The following is a 22,354-nucleotide window of genomic DNA, read 5'->3' on the forward strand; positions in this document are numbered from 1 at the left end:
AAGGCACCAGGAATTGATAGAATCAAAATTTAAATTTTTCAAGAAAGTGAGTCTGCACAGGATGCACTCACTCATCTCTGCCAAGAAATTTAGAAGACAACTATCTCACCGACTGTTTGGAAGAGATCCGTATTTGTGTCCATTCCAAAAAGAGGTGACCCAAAGGAATGCGGAAATCATCAGACAAGAGCTTTGATATCCCATGTGAGTTAAGTTTTACTAAAGGTAATACAGAAATGGTTGCAAGCATACATTGACAGAGAACTTCCAGAAGTTCAAGCCAGATTCAGAAGAGGCCATGGAACGAGAGATATCATTGCTGATGTCCGATGGATCTTGGCTGAAAGCAGAGAATATCAGAAAGATGTTTACCTGTGCTTTATTGACTATGCAAAGGCTTTCGATTGTGTGGATCATGACAAGCTATGGACAACATTGAGAAGTGTGAGTATTCCTGTCTTTCTTGTGGTGGTGGTGGTGGTGGTGGTGGTGGTATGCCTTGTAGTCAGTTCCAACTCATAGCAGGGTTTCTGAGGTTGTAAATCTTTATGGGAACTCTTTATGGGAGCAGAAATCCTCATCTTTCTTCCACGGAACAGCTGGTAGTTTAGAACTGTTGACCTTGCAGTTCACAGGCCGATTCTTAACCGCTATGCTACCAGATGTCTTTCTTGTAGGTGTATAATATTATCCTATCACAGACTGGTTTGTATTTCAAGATGAATCTTGATTTGTTCTTCTTGATGACAAATATGACACAATTTCTCTTCAATTGATCATTCCTATAAGGGTCTAGAAACCTTGTACAGGGTTGCTATGGGTCGGAACCGACTCGACGGCACTTAACAACAACAACAACAATAAGGGTCTAAACTGTCTCTAATGCACTTAACAACAACAAACAGAGTAAACCTTGTGAATGTCCAATTCAAAATGGCCAATACCAGCTCATTTCCACTCTCTAATATTTAGGATATCAATGTTTATGAGTTAAATTCCATTTTTGACAACTTCCAATTTTCCAAGAGTCATACTTCATACACTCCACATTCCAATTATTAATGGATATTTACAGATTTCCTCTTCCTTTTTTGTTATGCTAAATTTCTCTATTTTGAAACATTGTTTCTAAGCCAAAACAATTTTATTTTGACTAGTAAAACTCGATTATTTTTAATGAAAGTTACTCTTATTGTCTAAACTCTAAATGTCATTTGGCTTATATGGAATCTGTGAGGCCTAATATTATTTTTGAGTCCTGATGTGGCTCTGTAGGTTAATGTGTTGGACTGAAGTCAGTCTGACTTACAAGATCGTCAGTTCAAGCTCACCAGCCATTCCTTGGAAACCCTATACAGAGTCACCATGAGAAGGAACCGACTTGATGGCATTTAGCAAGAGCAACAGTATTACTTTTAATGAACCATGGATTTTATATTACTAATTTAATATTTTGTAAATTAAGATAAATATCCAATTTTTTTGTTTCCAAATTGATTTAAAAAGTAAGATGCTAAACCTCCAAAACATGTTTTTATACATAAAAATTACCCTGAACAACTCAGGACACAGCTCTGAAAGTCAAATGATCATGACAGTCTTGTATTTAATTTTCTTCTTTTCTGCCTCTTATACATCTACTTGCTAGTAGTAATTACTGACAGAAAATAAACCTATTAAAAATAATATTACTGCCAAAACAATTTCAGAAAATTGCTACAGAACAATGCAACTATCTTTCAAATTTACCTACTTCTTCAATCCTCTCATTTTCCTAAGGATCTGCCAATAATTATGCTTTAATAAATACATCATAAGAATAACAATGAATAAATTAGGATACATGGCATACAATGTGGACTATTTTCTCTCTGAAATGATGTTTGACATCCTAATTTTGCTTTGGAGGAAATAAAATTTAAAAAGTAGGATTCAAGAGTAAAGATTATGCTGATTTTAAAAGTGTTATTATTTTCCCTACAAGCTCTAAAAAACATTTGCTCTGATATATTCTTATCCCCCTAATTACAGAAAAATTGCCATTGTAAAATGCTTACTTTGTATGTGTATCATCTGCTTTGCCAATAGTTGCTCACATTGGTAACAATATTGCCACACTTTATAACTGTAGCAGGCATATTTCTAATTGTTTTCAATAATGTGTACTACATAATCTTCTTGATATTATAGATGATTAATTTGGATTGATAATTGATTTTATTCCAAATAGCAGGTTTTTATTATACTGACAACAGCATATGTTCTCATTAGTCAAAATTCTCAACTGCCAACTATGTAAATGTATTAAATTTTGAAAAACAATGCTTGGAGAACTCTTACCAAAATTACATTTCCAGATGAACCTTTATTCTATTATGAAAAACTAAATATCTCCTAAATTATAGCAATTAAAGACAAACTGTAGTTCAAAAGAAAAAGATAGCCAAAGGTACACAATTAAGAGTAGAAACAATGTCACATCTTTAACAAAAAAGATGACCTTTTGGGTGGCACTGTAGGACAAAGCACTGCACTGCAAGACTAGCAATGCAAACACACCATCCACTCCTTAAAACTCAGAACTGACTCAATAGCATTTAACAACAACGATGAATCTTTCAAGGCGTGCTGGTGGCATGGTGGCATAGTGATATAGTGTTGGATTGTTAAATACAAGGTTGGTAGTTCAAACCAACTATCTGCTCTGTGGGAGAAAAAGTGGCTGTCTGTTCCTGTAAAGATTTACAGTTTAAGAAACCACTCCGAGTAGTTATGTTCTGTCCTGTAAGTTCACTCCAGCATTCCTCTGTCAGTTTGTCAGGCTGTAATAGCTTATGTATTGTCATGATTAAGAAAGCTATTCCACTGGTATTTTAGGTGCCAGTAGGGTGGGATAGGAGTCCTGGTGTGGTGTTGTGGATTATTGTGCCAGATTGTAAAGCCATTTGAACTGCAGGGTTGGTGGTTCAAGCTCACCACCCACTCCTTGGAAACCTATCCAGGGTCGCTATGGGTCGGAACTGACTTGATGGCACTTAACAACAACAACGAGAGTTGAATAGAGTTTAGGCAGACTACCAGACTAAGACAGATTAGGAAGAAGGAAAGGCAAGCTACTTCTGAATACTTAGTCACTGAAACCTTATGATTTGCAGTGGAACACTTTAAAAGAGCACCAGAATATTGAATACAGAAATTTGATGAAGAGCACCAGAATATTGCCAGATATAGTGCTGGAAGACAAGCCTTTCAGGTTGAAAGGCACTCAAAATATGACTGGGGAAGAACTGCCTTTAAGCTTTAAGGACCTTCGTTTGATGATTGAGCACAACTCAATATGAGAACAAATAATTGCAAATATTGATTAGTGACCAGAACATGGAATGTACAAAGTATGATTCCAGGAAAATTTGAAATTGTCAAACATGAAATGGAACACATAAATATAGATACACTAGACATTAGTGAGCTTAAATGGACTGGTATTGGCCTTTGATTATGAAAATCGTATGATTTACTATGCCAGGAATGACAAATTAAAGAAGAATGGCTTCGCATTCATTATAAAAATAATATCTCAAGATCTATCTTGTAGTACAACTATGTTTATGGTAGGATAATATCCTTACGCTTACAAGGAAGACCAGTTAAAACAACTATTGTTAAAATTTATGCACCAACCACTAAAGCCAATGAGGATGAAACTGAATAATTCTACAAACTTCTATAGTATGAAATCAGTCAAACATGCAATCAACCTCTATTGGTAATTATTGGTGAATGGAATGCAAAAGTTGGAAGCAAACAGGAAGGATCAGTAGTCAGAAAATTTGACCTTGGTGATAGAAATGAGGCTGGAGACTGCAAGATACATTTTTGCAAGGCTAATGACTTCATTGCAATTACCATTTTTAAACAACATGCAAGAAAACTATACTTGGAAATTGCTAGATGGAATACACCAAAAACAGATTGACTACAACTGTGGAAAGAAATGGTGTAAAAGCACCATAGGATCAGGTAATACAAGGGCAGGAGCAGACTGTGGAACAGACTGTGGATCAGACCATCAGTTGAACAAGATCAGGCTGAAACTGAAGAAGATTAAAGCAATTTCATTAAAGCGAAAATGTGACCTTGAATATATCCCATCTGAATTTAGAGATCAACTCCAGAACAGATTTGGTGCATTAAACACTAATAATCAAAGACCAGAAGAGTTGTCCGATGACACCAAAAACAACGTAATGGAAGAAAGCAAAATGTCATTAAGAAAACAAGAAAGGAGAAAAAACCAAAATGAATGTCAGAAGGGACTCTGAAACTTGCTATCTAGCATAGAAATTCTAAAACAAATGGAAGAAATGAGGAGGTACAGGAGCTGAATAGAAAATTCCAAAGGGCAGCTAAATAAGACAAATCAAATATTTTGATGAAATGTACAAAGACATGGAATTAGAAAACCAAAAGAGAAGAACACACTCTGGATTTCTTGAGCTGAGGGATCTAAAGAAAACTTTCAAGGTATCAACTTGAAATATTGAAGGATTCTATTGGGATAATATTGAATGATGCAGAAGTATCAAAAGGAGATGGCAGGAATACATTGAGTTGCTGTTCGAAAAAGAAATGTTCAGTGATCAAACACTTCAAGAGGTAGCATATGATCAAGAGCAAATGATATAGAAGGAAGAAATCCAAGGTGTGCTGAAGGCATTGGCAAAGAGCAAGGCTCAAAGAACTGATGGAATACAAATTGAAATCTTTCAGCAAATTGAGGCAGCATTGAAGACACTCACTCATCTATACCAAGAATTTTGGAAGACAGCTACTTAGCCAAACTGATTGGAAAAGATCCATATTTGTGTCCATTCCAAAGAGAGGTCATCAAACAGAATGCAGAGATCATCAGACAATATTAATATTGCATACAAATACAATTTTGCTAAAAAGAATTCAAAAAAGGCTGCAGGAGTACATTGACAGGGTACAGCCAGACGTTCATCCTGGAATCATAAGAGAACGTGGAATGAGATTTATCATTGCTAATGTAAGATGGATCTTGGCTGAGAGCAGAGAATATCAGACAGATGTTTATCTATGTCTTATTGACTACGCAAAGGCTTTTGATTGTGTGGATCATGACGAGCTATAGACAACCTTGTGGAAAATGAGTATCCTGGAATACATAATTGTGCTGATGAGCAACATTTACATAGATCAAGGGGCTGTTGTTTGAACAGTAGAAGAGAACACTGAGTAGTTAAAAATAAAGACAGTTGTGTGCCAGGTTTTATCCTTTCACCATACTTATTCAATCTGTATGCTGACCAAATAATTTGAGAAGCTGGATTTTATAAAGATAAACATGGCATCAAGACTGGAGGAAGACTCATTTACAATCTGTGATATGCAAAGGATATAACCTTGCTTGCTGGAAGTGAAAAGGACTTAAAATACTGATAAACATCAAAGACCAAAATGTTCGGTATGGGCTGCACCTCAACATAAATAAAACAAGAATCCTCTTCACTGTACCAATAAATAACATTAAGATAAAAAAAGAATTAACATGTCAAAGAGTTAATTTTGCTCAGATCATCCATCAGCACTCATGAAAACAGCAGATAAGAAATCAAATGACATATTGCATTATTCAAATTTGCTGGACAAGACCTTTAAAGTGTGTCTGACCCAACCCATGGTATTTTCAATTGCCTCATATACATGTAAAAATTGGACAATGAGTACAGAAAACTGTGAAAAAAATTGATGCATTTGAATTACTGGGTTAGAGGAGAATATTAAAAGAACATTGATTGCCAGAAGAACAAACAAATCTGTGTTGGATGAAGTATAATCTGAATGCTCCTTAGAAGCCAGTATGACTAGACTTTGCTCTCATATTTTAGATATATTATCAGGAGGAACTTGTCCCTGGAGAAAGACATGATGCTTGGTAATGTGGAGAATCACATAAAAAAAAAAGGAAGACCCCTATAAAACAGACTTGCACAGTGTCAGCAACAATTGGCCCAAATATAACAATGATTCTGAGGTTGCCGCAGGACCAGAAAGTGTACCTTCTGTTGTGTACATGGTCACCAAGAGTCAGTACATATTTGAAGTTCCATAACAAAAACAACAACAACAAAAAGATCACTAGGATTCTTGGTTTGGGACTGTAGGATCATCACTGGGCTGTGCAGCTTAAGGTTGGCAATTCAAAATCACCAACTTTTCCTCGGAAACCCTATATAGTGTCACTGTGAGTTAGAGTCTCTACCTTGGTTATGGTGCCACTGTGAATACTGGAACCCCCATCATGTTTACTTTTTTCATGTCAGGAAAATCAAGCTGAGGAGACTTGGAGCTGCTACACCTTTCCCACCAACAGTTCAAGTCCTAAATTAGGGTGGGACAAGTTGGTCAAGGTATGGAACCTGGCTAACTGCAAGCTGAAAACCAACCACATTGGCCACACAGGGTATCTGAATACTGTGACTGTCTCTCCAGATGGTTCCCTTTGTGCTTCCGGAGGCAAGGATGGCCAGGCCATGCTCTGGGACCTCAATGAAGGCAAGCACCTCTATACCTTAGATGGTGGGGACATCATCAATGCTCTATGCTTCAGCCCCAACCGCTACTGGCTCTGTGCTGCCACAGGCCCTAGCATCAAGATCTGGGACTTGGAGGGTAAGATCATCGTTGATGAACTCAAGCAGGAAGTTATCAGCACAAGCAGCAAGGCAGAACCGCCCCAGTGCACCTCTTTGGCATGGTCTGCTGATGGCCAGACCCTGTTTGCTGGCTACACAGATAACCTGATGCGTGTGTGGCAGGTGACCATCGGCACTCAGTAGAAATTTATGGCAAAGTTTTAGAAATTTAATAAACTGGCTCTTCTTTCAAAAAAAAACAAAAAACAAAAACAAAACATACATCACATAGAAGGATGTATGTTTGTACCCTTCACCAAGAGCACCTGAGCTGTGGTTAAAGAGATTTTGACCAGTGGGAGTAGCATTTTAAAGAGAACAGAGCTCCAAGCCTCTCTTCATAAAAATACCCTTCATTTACAACAAAGTGAGGAGAAGTTCAAGTCTAAGAACAATAACAACAACAAAAAAAAACCCAAACCCATTGCCATGGAGTTGATTCTGATTCACAGCAACCCTAGGCAGGGTTTCCAAGACTGTAAATCTTTACAAGGACAGAACACCTCATCTTTCTCCCTAAAAGTCTATAGTGAGTTTAAGCTCTGACTTTAAAGCTCAGACCTTAAGCTCTGACCTTAAGCAGTCTGGTTTATCCAACAGAGCCAACAAGATTCTTTTCAAGGCTAAACACACTCTTTCAATCTTCCTTCAATTGCATTTCACCAAAAACAGTGACGTTTGTGGTGAAATAAAGTTGAGAGAAGATTGAAAGTTTTAGTGAATATATAAGCTAAAGTTTTGATTGAATAATATGGCAGAAAGAGTAGTATCCTACAGTAAGAAAAAAAAAATCACAAAAACTGACCTGAGAAGCTATCCTTTCAAAAGACACAGAACTTAACTGATCAGTCTGTGGAGGAATTTATACCACACTGCATTGTTGAAATCAATAGAACAATTAGCCAGCAATTAGTGGAATTAATGACTAGGTTTTGTCAGGAAAATTGACAACATTGCCCAAATCACTGTCATTCCAGGGGAATGTGGACATACCAAGGTTGTGCCCCAGAAGGAAAACATCAGAACTTCACATTACACATCAGCAATGGAAAGACTAAGAAAGTTAATCCATGCACACAAATAAACAATAGCAAATTAAATTAACAAACTGTATTTGTACTTGTCAGCATAGGTTAATCTCAAAAAATATAATAAACAATGAAAATAAAGAACGTGAATATGTTGAAAATTCAGAAAATTATTATTACCTCAACAGAGAGAAAGAGAGAAATACAATTAAAGATTTGTATAAGCACTGGATAAGTAACCACAAGATTGGTGGTTCAAACCCACCAGTCACTCCTTGAAAACCCTATATGTCTAATTAAATGTACTATGGGTCGTGTCTGGTTCAATGGCATTTAACAACAATAAAAGCAAAAACAAGGGTAAGAGTTCTGGTATATAACTGTAAGATAAACACTGGACTGCTAACCACAAGGTTGGGGGTTCAGTCCCACCAGCTGCTCTTCAGATATCTTATACAAGGTTGTTATAAATTGGAACTAACTCAATCACACTTAACTACAGCATATCAAGGGTAAAGAACCAAGGCAGTGCAGTGGTTAACACTGGCAGCTAAACAAAATGTTGGCAGTTCAACTCCACCACTGACTCTGTAGGGAAAGACAAGGAAGTTTACTAGTGCAAAAATCTGCAGCCTTGGAAATCCTATGGCACAGTTCTAATCTGGGCTAGATTGTTGTTGAGGTGAAGTGCCGTTGAATCGGTTCCGACCCATAGCCACCCTGTAATAGGGATTCCGAGAAGCAGCTGGTGAGCTTGAACCTCTGACCTTGCAGTTCAAACAGCTTTGCAGTCTGGTGCATTTACCCAAAGAGCCACACCAGGACTCCAATCTAGGCTTCGATGAAATTGGAATAGGTGTCAAGGATTTTCTTTTTTGTGTTGTTTTTTTTTTCATAAAAAAGTTCAAACTCGATGAATAATATTTTCTTAAAAATATGACATGAAGGAAAAATAAAACTATATTTTCCTCTTAAAAGCCTATTATCTAATTAAATGTACTAGATATTATTTAAAATAATTCACAAATAGGCTACAATTGATTTTTGATTCTGATACACAATTAAAATAAGGACTCAAAAATATTTTGTAGAATGCATTACTAACTGATGAAATACAACCATAGAAAACTTTGTCCATTTAAATTATAAAATCAAATAAGTAAATAAAATGGTAAAAGGATAAAAATTAGGATATAAGTACATATAATAGAAATTGGATTCCATGAACATTTTTTCCAAGTCAAATAAAATGAAATAATTTTTCTAAAATTGTAAATGAGTAATGTTGACTCAAGAAAAATGGAACAAAAATTTCTGAGAGATCCTAACACTATTGGATAAATTAATTTATTAGTTTTGTACCTACAACAAACTAATATAGAATACTGACAAGAGTGAGAACTGGTACTACTGAGAGCAACTTGCCAATATATGAAAAAAGTAAAGTATGCATATTTTCACAGAAGCATATTTACAAACCTCTGAGAACATTCTATATGTGCCAAGAGGTAAGTGATGAACCATTCATGTAATAGTTCTAGGGACAGCAATGTAGTGGAAATTTTACAAAGTTCCATCAGAGAGATATGTTTAAAGTGTTTTATAATCATCCAATGAAATTTTATTATTTTTGAGTGATTTAGAATAGGAAACAAAAAGGATGAACAATGGTCAGCATTTCTCAAGCTGTGGGAACTGAAGGAAAAAATCAAGCCTCGAATTTCGTTACTGAAAGATTCTCTGGGCAAATTATTGAATGATGCTGAATGCATCAAGACAAGATGGAAGGAATACACAGTCATTGTATCAAAAGGAAATAGTTAATGTTCAACCATTTCAATAGGTAGTATATGATCAAGGGCCAATGATACTCAGAGAGGAAGTCCAAATTGCATTGAATGAATTGGCAAAGAACAAGGCACCAGGAATTGATGGAATAAAAATTGAAATCTTTCAAGAAAGTGATGAGGTGCAGGAGGCACTCACTCATCTATGTCAAGAAATTTGGAAGATCACTATCTGGCCAACTGATAGGAAGAGATCCATATTTGTGCCCATTCCAAAGAGGAGTGATTGCACGGAATGCGGAAATAATCGGACAATCTCTTTGATATCTCAAGCAAGTAAAGTTTTGTTAAAGGTAATACAGAAATTGCTACAATCATACATTAACAGAGAACTTCCAGAGGTTCAAGCTGGATTCAGAAAAGGCTGTGGAATGAGGGATATCATTGCTGATGTCTGATGGATCTTGGCTGAAAGCAGAGAATACCAGAAAGATGTTTACCTATGCTTTATTGACTACACAAAGGCTTTCGATTGTGTGAATCATGACAAGCTATAGACAACATTGTGAAGTATGAGTATTCCAGAACACTTAATTGCACTTCTGAGGAATCTGTACCTGGGCCAAGAGGCAGTTGTTCAAACAGAGCATGGGAACATTGAATGTTTTAAAATTGGGAAAGGTGTGTGACAAGGTTGTGTTCTTTCACCATACTTATTCAACCTGTATGCTGAGCAAATTATATGAAAAGCTGGGTTCTATAAAGAAAAACGTGGCATCAAGATTGGAGGAAGACTCATTAACAACTTGCGTTATGCAGATGATACAACCTTGCTTGCTGAAAATGAAGAGAACTTAAAACATTTGCTGATGAATATCAAAGAGCACAGCCTTTGATATGGATTACATCTCAATGTCAAGAAAACAAAAATCCTCACCAGTGAACCAATAAACAACATTCTTATCAATGGAGAAGAGATTGAAGTTGTCAAGGACTTCATTCTTCTTGGATCAACTGTCAACACTCGTGGAAGCAGCGGTCAAGAGATCAGACAACGTATTGCATTGGGCAGATCTGCTGCACAGGAACTTTTTAAAGTATTGAAGAACAGAGATGTCAGCTTGAGGACTAAGGTGCGCCTGACCCAAGCCATGGTATTTTCAATAACCTCATATGGATGCGAAAGCTGGACAGTGAATAAGGAAGATCGTAGAAGGATTGATGTCTTTGAGTTGTGGTGTTGGAGAAGAATACTGAAAGTGCCATGGACTGCCAAAAGAACCAATAGATCTGTTTTGGAAGAAGTGCAGCAGAGTGCTCCTTAGAGGCCAAGATGGCTAAAAGCGATAGCACAGACTGAGGACATATTGTCAGGAGGGAACAGTCGTTGAAGAAGGATATCATGCTTGGTAAGATGGAGGGTCGGAGAAAAAGAGGAAGACCCCCAATGGGATGGATTGGCCAGGTGGCAGCATTGATGGACTCACGTGTGGCAGCAGTAGTGAGGTTGGCCCAGGATCGGACATTGTTTCGTTCTGCTGTGCATGGGGTCGCTATGAGTCGGTTCCAACTCTATGTCATTTGGCAACAACAACAAGAATAGGAATATATTTTTAAATATGTAAAAATAGAGCCAAAAAAAAATAATCTTAAAACAAACATAAAAATTTATAGTTAATGTTGTTGTTGTTGCTGCTAAGTGCCATCTAGTTGGTTCTGACACATATCAACCCTGTAGGGTGTCCAAGTAATGACTGGTGTATTTGAACTAACAACCTTGTGGTTCAAACTGATCTTGCAGTACAGTGCATTAGCTTTCAGCACCATAACAGGACTCCATGGAGTTAATAGAATCACCTGTTTGCAATAAAAATATAAAAACATACGTGAGAATAATAATCAATGAAAATCAGATATTGTTTTCCTCGGAGAAGAATAGAGTAGAATAGTATCAGAAGAGATGTAGAGGCCACAAGTGGTAAAACAAATTAAGGGAAATCTATAATTAGTGAAATAATAAAACAAGAATCAAAAAGCTAGTAAAAAATGTGACTTAATAAACTTTGCTTTACTTTTATTCTCTTATGTTGAATTTTACAGTGATTTATAAAGTGAATATTAAGGCAATAGAGTCGGAAAATGGAATGTTACCCCTAACCCAATCTTTGCTTAGCACAATATATTTATTAAATTGCTGCTCAGATAGAAAGTTAAAACAGTCAATGATTAAAATAAATGAATAGAAATCATGTAATGATAACAATTTACTGTTGTTCATTTCCTTATCTTCTAAAATTTAAGCATACCTTGGGACAGAAAAAAAAAGTTTTGTTTTTTAGTGTTTTGCTTTGCATTCACAGAAATATTCTGACTTGTATTTTATTTATGACAATTTTCAGAAACGAAATCTTACACTTTTAAACTAAATCAACATAAAAAATGTAGGAGTCTATATTAATCTGCTTCCAGCTAATTTTATTGCCATTGGATGTGACTGAGCATATCTATTTTCTTTAACATTGACTGTCTGAGCTGTAAATACTGACAGGAAGAAAGCTTCTCTGGATCCATAAAACTTTACTGTAATTTAAAAAATGATAATTTAGTCTGAAGATTAAAAGCTTATATTGGATATGATATTGCAAATTTCACATCAATGATTATGTTCTCCTCCCAGCCTTCTCCCATCTGGCATACTTCCATGCTGCCTGATCATAAAGTCTAGAGTTTCTCAACTGTCTGAAAAATTAATAACCACTTGAATACACAATACTGATAGAGTTTGATGGCAAAAACATATAGTAATAAGTATAGACCTCCAGTCCATAAATAGGAATGATCATAGAGGATTGTGTGGTTTCATCATGACAGTAAAGTTGTCAAGTAGGCTCTGGGATCTGTTCTGTGAATAAGGACAGTGGAATATACTAATTAGGATTTGGCAACAAATGTGAAAGAAACAATGAGACACTATTTGTATCTATGAAAAACTCAACATGTTAAAAAATGAACTTAGTTTTGCAACTCTGTTATTCACATGTAACCGAATAAACCTGCTGTTCTCTCATAATCTCTGTTAACTTTACCAGTACCTATCCAAACAAGGAATCAGCTACTTTCCTCATCCTTTCCTGGATCATTTGTGTCCAGGCAACAATAATCACATTCCTGAATCATTTCCCATGACTTTATTTTGTTTGCTTTCATCCAGTATTCCTCTCATTCTATATAATACCCAAAAATCAGATTAGCAATATACAAAAAGGGCAGTGAGGCCATGTCTGACTTCCTCTGACGTCAAAAGGAGGAAGGAGAATAAAGCCCAAAATCAATGAAAGGCAGATTCCTATGTGACAGAGATTACACATGTCTCCAACCATCCCTCTCACAGCACTCTCTGCTTCAAGTCTGGGTTCAATAATCCATCCCAATGGTCACACATATCACACAATCAATACTCATGATTGTGGGGTTTATTAAGGAAGTTTATTGGGTACAATTCAGAATCACATATAACTCAGGATGCAGCAGTTCCTTAATCAGGACACTCCTTCTTGGCCATATTGCAGGCATGCCTTGTTCTTGTCTTTAAAATCTCAACCATGTAGGACTTCAGCCTCTCCACTGCTCAGTCAAGGGTGACAAACATCCTTTGGTGCTGTCTACAAAAGGCCAAAAGTCACATTTTGCATGTGGTCGATGGGTGGTGGTGAAGACTTTAGTTGCTCTATCTCTCCATGATATTACCTCTGCTGCCACCACTGCTGTGACTACTTTTCCAGGTAGACTTTTCACACTCTGCTCAGACTCTTATTTACTGATGGCCCTGGGATATGTTTCTTAGAGACAGCTCCTTTTAAAAATAGCAGGATGGCAAAATTAACCAAGCTTGGTGTTAGAGTCTTGTACACCCTATATAACTGATCCCACTCAATCATTTGGAAGTGCACTGGCTAATGACCAAAGAACAGAGAGAATGTGATGACATCAAGAACATCATGCAGAAAGAAAGCAAAAGGTCACTAAGAAGACAAGAAAGAAGAGGCCAAAATGGATGTCAGAAGAGACTCTGAAACTTGATATTTAGTGTTGTGATGCTAAAGCAAGTGGAACAAATATGAAGTAGAAGAGCTGAACAGAAAATTTCGAAGGTAGGCTCAAGAAGACAAAGCCAAACATTATAATGAAATGTGCCAACATCTGAAACTAGAAAACCAAAAGAGAAGAACATGCTTAGTGTTTCTCATGTTGAAAGAAATGAAGAAAAATTCAAGCCATAACTTGAAATATTGAATGATTCTATGGGCAAAATATTGAATGCAGAAAGCATCAAAAGAAGATGGAATAAAAACACAGAGAAACTGTAACAACAACAAAATGATGTATTGCATTAGGTAAATTTGTTGCATAAAACCACATAAAGTGTTCAAGAGCAAAGTTGTAAATTTGAGTAATAATGTGCAACTGACCCAAGCCATGGTCTTTTCAATTACTTCATATGCATGTGAAAGTTGGACAGTGAATAAGGAAAACCATAAGAGATTGATGTATTTGACTTATGGTGTTGGAGAAGAATATTAAAAGTACAATGAAGTGCTAGAAGAGCAAGTAAATGTACTTTTTCATGATGTGATATAAACACGTATTCATCTTTTTTGAGGTTACCATACGTATTTTTTTCCCCAATTTAAAAATACAACTAAAATATTCCTTATAAGTCAGGATGGCAAATATTATCTGGAGGGACTAGTCCATGGAGAAGGACATCATGCTAGGTAAAGCATAGGATCAACAAAAAAAGGAAAGACTCCCACAGTGGTAGGAGCAATGGGCTCAAGCTTAGCAACAATTGTGAAGGATGGTGCAGGACAGGGCAATGTATTGTTCTGCTGTGCATAGGACCACTGTGAGTCAGAGTTGACTCAATGGGATCTAACAATAATAAATCTTCATTGATTTTCCTTTCTCATGATTTGATATGAAGATGTTTTCATCTTCTTTGAGGTTACCCCACAATTTATTATTTCATCCCCAATATAGAACAGTCTTTTAATTTGTAATTTACTTGACTTCCTCACCATTGAATTATGCAGCTAAATTTTCCTTCTATTTGTTTTGTGTTTTCTTCATTATAAATTGATGTCTCTGATCTCTAATTTCTGTCTTACAGGTTTGTTTTTATTTGGATACTTCTTTATCTGGATTGACTTCTTGGCGGTATTGCCTTGCATGCCATTCTCAGATTGTTGCCTGATGTTCTTCATTCTCTGTCCAAAGGACACCCTTTATTGGTTTTTTGAAATGTTGGTCAGGTGATTATATTAATTAATACACAATTTATTAATAAATTAATATAATTGATGTGACTTCTGGAGAGCAGGAGTTTTCCTGTGAGTTGAGGCTAGCCACATCTCTGTTCACCAGGGAAATGTGGGATACAAGATAAACATCACACCTTTCACTATGCCACCTACCTCCCTCTTGCCTTCAAAACCACATGAAAGTTTAAAATGACCACACCACATCCCACACATCACTGGTCAGCACAGATCACCAATGCCCTTTCCTTTTTTTTTTTTTTTTTAAAGTCCCCAACCCCATGTGTCTATTTAGCTACATCTCCTCATTAAGTCTGTTTAGGGCAGCTCTGTGGGATTGTGGCAAGACCTGCCTGAATCTATGCACTGGGTTAATGTGGACAGCACCCTCAACCTTTAATGTGCTCACAACTGTGGTATTTAACTCTAGCACTTACCTCTATGCAGCTCCAACCACTGGGAGAGACAGTATATAAAGATGGGGGCTGGCCATGCTTCTAGCCACCAAGGGAATGTAGTGAACAAGAATAAAATCACACCTTTATCTCTGAGAGCCACTGGTATGTCTCTCTAGGATCAATATGTTGTCATGTCTCTGAAGTTCCTCATAAAACTTAAGATGGCCATGATGTATTTGGTTTGCCAGCATAGGTCTTCAGTTTGTCTCCTTTTATTGATACATCTGGTCAGCTTTTCTCCTAGTAATCATTTTTTCCTAGTAATCCACTCTCTATCTCTTCATCTGAAGCTCAGGGTTCCAGGACTATCATCTGTTTCTGTTTAATTTGGTTTGCCATTTCTTTGTTGGATAGGGTATGTATAGCCTTTCTGATTAGACTGTTGTCTTGTCTCCTCCCACTCTAACATCCAACTTTGTCTTTTCTTTCTTTCCTGTCTTTTAAATGACATTTGCTTTCTTAATGCACAATATGCTTTGATGTCATCCCACAACTCCTCTGGTCGTTACTCATTAGTGTATAATTCATTAAATCTTTTCCTGAGATTCAGGTAGTTTTTAATTAAGATTGTATTATGACTCTTTTGAATATGTTTTAATTTTCTTCAGCTTCAGGATGAACTTACATATGAATAGTCGATGCTATGATTCACAGTTGACTCCTGGTCTTTTCTGGCTGATGTTATTGAGCTTCTCCATCATCTCTTCCTAAAGATGTAGTCAATTTGATTATTTTGTATTTCATCTGGTGATTTACATGTGCGTCGTTTCCATTTATGTAGTTGACAAAACTATTTGCAATGAGTAAGTCAATGATCTTGAATTACTCTCTCCTGTAATCTCGTGTCATTTTTATCACCAAAGCCATATTTCCCAACTATTGATCTCTCCTCTTTGTTTCAAACTTTCACATTCCAATCATCACTAATTATCTATGAGTGTTGTTTGGATGTTTGATCAATTTCAGAATCAAGAATTTGGTAAAATTTCTTCCTAATTGACTTCGGTGTTGGTGCATAAATTTGGATAATAAAGCTATTAACTTGTCTTCCTTGTAGGTTTATGGATATTATCATATCACAGGCAGCAGTGTATTTCAAGATAGATCTTGAAATGTTCTTTTGGTGAAAGATGTGAAGTCATTACAAAAAATAAGAAAGTTATGTTCATCAAAAGATTTCACCAAAAGTATAAAATGCTATACCACAGGTTGGGAAACAATATTTACCAATGGTATACAAGACAAGGAAAAAACTCTAATATTTATAGGAAACTTCAACACTACTATAAGAAAAAGACAAACGACTCAATTAAAAAATGGGCACGGAACCTAAACACCAAGAAAAAACTCAGGCAGCCAACAAACATATGAAGAAATTTTCATGATTTTTATCCATTAGAAAGAGGCAAATCAAAACAGCAGTGAGATATCATCTCACACCAGCATTAGCAATGATGTTCAAAAAACAGGAAATAACATGATGGCAAGGGTGTGGAGAAACTGCGACCTGCCTAAGTTGCTGGTGGGACTGTAAAATGATCCAACCACTATGGAACACTGATTATGGTGCTTCCTAAGAAAGTTGGAAATAGAAACACCTTGTGATCCAGAAATTCCTCTATTTGGGATATATCCACAAGAAATATGAGTCAGAACATGAGTAGATATATACACACCATTATTCATCACAGCACTATTCAATAACAAAAAAGATGGAGACAGTGTAACTGCTCATCGGTGGAAGAATTGATAAACTTTGATATACACACACAATGGAATACTATGCAACTTTGAAGAATAATGATGAAGCAGCAAAAATCCTCATAAAATGGTTGGACTTTGAGGACATTATGCTGAAGGAAATTAGTCAATCATGAAAAGATAAATATTACATGAGGCCATGATTTTAAAAGATTAAGAGAAGAGTTCCATACTACAAGAAAAATTTCTTTGATGGTTAACAGCGGTAATGGGGTGGGGGAGAGTATTTAAAAGGTTAGATGGCAGACACATGATTACTCTGGTGAGGATGAGGACAATATACATGGGAGGGAAGTCTATACATAAGAAGGGGAAGGGTGGTAGATGAAGATAGGGGAAAATTAGGGAAATAGACAAATAGTGATATATACATGGCCTTGGAACTACAGTGCTCTGTGATACATGGATTAACACATAGTTGGAAAGAGTAAAGGAAGGTAACAAAATGTTTAGGGTCTTACTGTCTTGTGACTATTTGTTTCCCCTACTTACAATTGAAAAATATTCATTTAAGTGTAATAGAAATGAATATTGGAAATTAGAATTACAGAAAGTTTATAAAAAACAACCTTGGGCTATAGATGACTGGGTTAGCTAAAATGAGAATTAGAATTTACCCAGGGAAGTAGGGTTCTTATTAAGCTTTTGTAGAGTATGGAGCTTAGGTGGAATCCTGAGCCCTACCCAGAAGCTTCTGAAGTTGGACATTACTATTTGAAAAGACATGCAAACCAAGCTTGAATGGATAGAAGAATGTAATAAAAACCAGCAGAAAAACAAGCAGACTGTTATGATGTTAGAATTTCAAGCAAGCTGTTTACCTTGTAGCCAGAAAGGCAAGAAAATCAGCTCTTTAGGGATTACACAGTTCTAACACTGGAACTCAAAGGAAGCCTACAAGCAGTCTAGTAGGCTCGCTGGTGACCAAACTAGTGTACTTTTGAGTAGAGGTTGGAGAAATGCAACAATGAAGACATGGGCTGAGGTTGACCATGTTCCATTGGCATCCATTGACTTTGAAATGACACAGAGAAGAGGAAGGTTTGGCTGGTCTGAAGCTAAAGTGGTGTGTGAACTCCCATGCTCATGGACACTGACACAGTTACTGGGGACTAGAACTGATAGTGAAGTGGCCAGCTGGTCTGAAGGGTGGAGAAGCATGTACGAAATCCCAAATTTGCAGATAGTAGTCATTTTACCTAGCTTGGATGGCTAGATGAAATTGACCAGATAAATATAAAAAAAGTTTGACATAGGGAACAAGTATAAATTGCTAAAATTTGATGAACTAGACCTTTGCTTATGAATACAGATGCTTAAAATTCCACCCAGAACAGAAGGATTCTTTATATCAGGGATCAAACTTGTTCCTTAGTGTACTGGGCTGATAGGAACAGGCTTTTGACATTGGCTATCAAACATGGGGTAGAAGTGTAGGAGCGGAGGTCCCTAGGACCATTAATGGAAAAGAATGGAGTGCGGGACCTTACCCAGAGAAGCAGTGATGCCTGAGATGGAGGCAGAGATGATGACGTGGAGAGATGGAACAGCTGGGGACTTTAGATCCAGAGAGGGAGAGGGACTGTGTGCTGAAGACCGGGGGGATTGGTGTGTGGGGCAGACTTAGAGGGTATACCCTTTGGTTGGTTGATGATGCATGGAGGGGATTGTAACCATTGCAATGAAACAATATATGAATGTAAAACTAATGTTCTCCCCCCCACCCCACCCCACCCCCCCAAAAAAGCTAAAGAGGATATATGGAGGGGATAATAATCAATGTAATGAAACAAACTATATGAATGGTTGAATGTGAAGCTGATGATGTGCCCTGTAAACTTTCACTCAATCCAAAATAAAAACATTTAATAAATAAAAAATAAAAAACAAACAAACAAACAAAACTAATGTTCTCTCATGTAAACTATCACATAACTCACAAAAAAAAATTTTTTTTTTTTTTTAATGAGGTTGGAGGGCAATAAAGGCACAAAGTGGCTGGCTTACAAACTTTAATGAGTATTCTTAGTTTCAGAATGAGTGAGTTAAAGTAGAATCCCCATTGAATAATTTTCCTCTGTTCAAAATGGATCTGATGAAAGGGTATGGGGATGATGGTGATAGGATTTTATTATTCAATTGAGAGTAATTGTTATCAGGATTAATCAATAATGCACCAAGTATAATTGTAGAATATATATAGCTAAAAGAGGGGAGGAGTTAATTTTTTTATTTAAGAAACAGAGGCCTCCAGGACCATCAAGAAGGAAGAGCATGAATGTAGCATGAGATCATACCCAGAAAAATGCTACAGCAGGGAAGGTCTAGAGGTGCTGGAATAGAGAGAGCAGTTAAGGACTCAAAGTCCATGGACTATGAAAGGCTGTGGATGAAGGAGACTGGCTTGGAAAAGGTGCCATTTGGACATTTAAATGAATATATACTTTTGGAAGAAAACTATTTGACAGATAGATTGGAAGACACCCATATTAATGCCCATTCCAAAGAGAGATGACCCAACAGAATACAGAAATCATGAAACAATATATTTGATATACCATGAGAGAAAAGTTTTACTAATGGTAATACAGAAATGGCTACAAGCATACCTTGACAAAGAACTTCCAGAGGTTCAAGCCGGATTCAGAACAGGACGTGGAATGAAGGATATCATTGCTGATGTCCGATAGAACTTGTATGAATGCAGAGAATATTAGAAAGATGTTTACCTGTGCTTTATTGACTTTGCAAAGGCTTTTGATTGTGTGGATCATGACAAACTATGGACAACATTGCAAAGTATGAATATTCGGAACACTTAATTGTGCTCATGAGGATTCTGTACCTGGACCAAGAGGCAGTTGTTCAAATAGAACATGGGAACACTGAATGGTTTAAAATTAAGAAAGGTGTGCAACAGGGTTATATTCTTTCACCATACTTATTCAACCTGTGTTATGAACAAATAATCTGAGAAGCTGGGTTCTATGAAGAAAAATGTGTCATCAGGATTGGAAGAAGACTCATTAACAACCTGCGATATGCAGATGAGACAACTTTGCTTGCTGAAAGTGAAGAGAACTTAAAATGTTTACTACTGAAGATCAAAGAGCACAGCCTGCGGTATGGATTGCAGCTCACTGTAAAACAAAAAACAAAAACAAAAAACACCAAAAATCCTCACCACTGGACCAATAAACAACATTTGTATCAATGGAGAAAAGATTGAACTTTTCAAGGACTTCATTCTTCTTGGATCAACCATCAACATTCATGGAAGCAACAATCAAGAAATCAAGTGACTTATTTGCATTAGGCAATTCTGCTGCACAAGACCTTTTTAAAGTGTTGAAGAGCAAAGATGTCAGCTTGAGAACTAAGGTGAGCCTGACCAAGCCATGGTATTGTCAATAACATCATATGCATGTGTAAGCTGGACAGTTAATAAGGAAAACTATAGAAGAATTGATGCTTTTAAGTTTTGGTGTTGGAGGAGATTATTGACAGTACCATGGGCTGCCAAATTAACAAACAGATCTGTGTTGGAAGAAGTGCAGCCAGAGTGCTCCTTGGGTGCCAAGATGGCCAAACTTCATCTCTCATACTTTGGACATATTGTCAGGAGGGACCAGTCACTGGATAAGGATGTCATTTTTGTTAAGGTGGAGGGTTGGAGAAAAAGAGGAAGACCCCTAGTGAAACGAATTGGCAAAGTGGTAACATCAATGGTCTCATGCATGGCCATGATTGTGAGGTTGGCCCAGTACTAGGCTGTGTTTTGTTCTGTTGAGTCAGTATCGCCTCAATGGCACCTAACAACAACAACATATTTTTGGTTTTGTATGTGTACATCAAATATTTTTGCTTTTTCGTTTTTGAAAAATGCAGGGCAGTGGTAGTTAGAGGGAGGGGAGTGTAATCATTGAGGTGAAACAAAATATAAGATTGCTGAAAACAAATCTTATGATCTTGTATGTTTACCTTCACTTACTTCACAATAAATAGTTGATAAAAATGTTATGTCATTTCTGTTGAGTTTCTCATTTCCAGCATAGTACACCATATGTTACCTAATTCAAAATGTCAATTACCTGTCAGTTCATATAATATCATTCTTTATAAGTTCCATTTCGTTTTTGCAACTTCCAATTTTCTTAGATTCACACTTTATATATTCAACATCCTGATAACCAATGGATATTTGCATTTGGTTCTTCTCATTTTAAGTTGTACCTTACCATAATCTGAAGATCCCCCAAATTTTGCACTATCTATGTCATTAAGGTCACCTGTACTTTGAGGAGGCAGCTCTTCCTCAGTCACATCTTAAGTGTCTTCCAATGTGTGTTCATTGTCAGACACAACATGTGACAATGTTTTGCTGCTATTTAGAAGATTTTCAGGGGAAAAACTCTCAGAAATGAATCACCTTTTTCTTTTTTCTAGTCTGTTCTTGGTCTGGAATCATTGCTATCCCAGTCCACCATGAGTGAACCTGTTGGTATTTTACATGCTATCAACACACAAGTCACTATAGTACAACAAACTGATAACCATGTGGATTTAGTGGGTATATTTATAAATACATTTTTGTGGTTATCCCGAAATGTATTTTATCTTCCTAAGATTAAAACACTCTGTTATATACTGAAATCTCAACTTCCTCTTCCTATGGAAGTTATATAACTACTCCATTTATTTCCTCTTTTTGTTTAGAAGTTGTCATCATTTAGAGACTGACAACTTTGGCTTTCTCTTTTCAGTTTTGTATATTTATATTGCTTTTGAGAGTGCTTTTTCTGGGTTGGTATCTGGGTGATGCTTTTGTGTATCTTGAGCTCAGGTTGTTGTCTGATGTTGATCCCCTGTTTGAAGACTTCTTTTAATATATCTTATAACATTGGTCCCACCACTCATTTGTCATTTTGTCATATTGTGGTGGCTTATTATATGCTGTGATTCTGGAAGCTATGCCATGGGTATTTTAAATACCAGCAGGGTCACCCATGGTGGACATGTTTCAGATGAGCTTCCAGAGGAAGACAGACTAGGAAGAAGGAGTTATGAACTACTTCTGAATATTTAGTCACTGAAAATCTTATGAATAACAGAGAAACACTATCACATATAGTGCCAGGAAATGAGCTCCTCAGGTTGGAAGGTAATCAAAATGCAACTGGAGAAGAGATGTCTCCTCAAAGTAGAGTTGACTGTGATGGTATGAATGGAGTAAAACCCATAGGAGTTAAGTCCTTATGACTTTCATTTGCTGATGGGGCACAA

The 22,354-nt window shown here is 36.7% G+C and overlaps 1 protein-coding gene across 1 annotated transcript; it reads left to right on the plus strand.

Annotated features, from left to right (window-relative positions):
- Window positions 1–3,951: 3,951 nt before the first annotated feature.
- On the plus strand, window positions 3,952–6,883 carry LOC102817855 (guanine nucleotide-binding protein subunit beta-2-like 1-like). Its single transcript, XM_006875353.1, has 2 exons — window positions 3,952–3,999; window positions 6,348–6,883. Exons 1-2 carry the CDS (start codon window positions 3,952–3,954, stop codon window positions 6,861–6,863), a joined length of 564 nt encoding a protein of 187 aa, XP_006875415.1. The 3' UTR covers window positions 6,864–6,883.
- The last annotated feature ends 15,471 nt before the right edge of the window (window positions 6,884–22,354 follow it).

Source organism: Chrysochloris asiatica, unplaced genomic scaffold (genome assembly GCF_000296735.1).
Source record: "Chrysochloris asiatica unplaced genomic scaffold, ChrAsi1.0 scaffold00322, whole genome shotgun sequence".
Classification (NCBI taxonomy): domain Eukaryota; kingdom Metazoa; phylum Chordata; class Mammalia; order Afrosoricida; family Chrysochloridae; genus Chrysochloris; species Chrysochloris asiatica.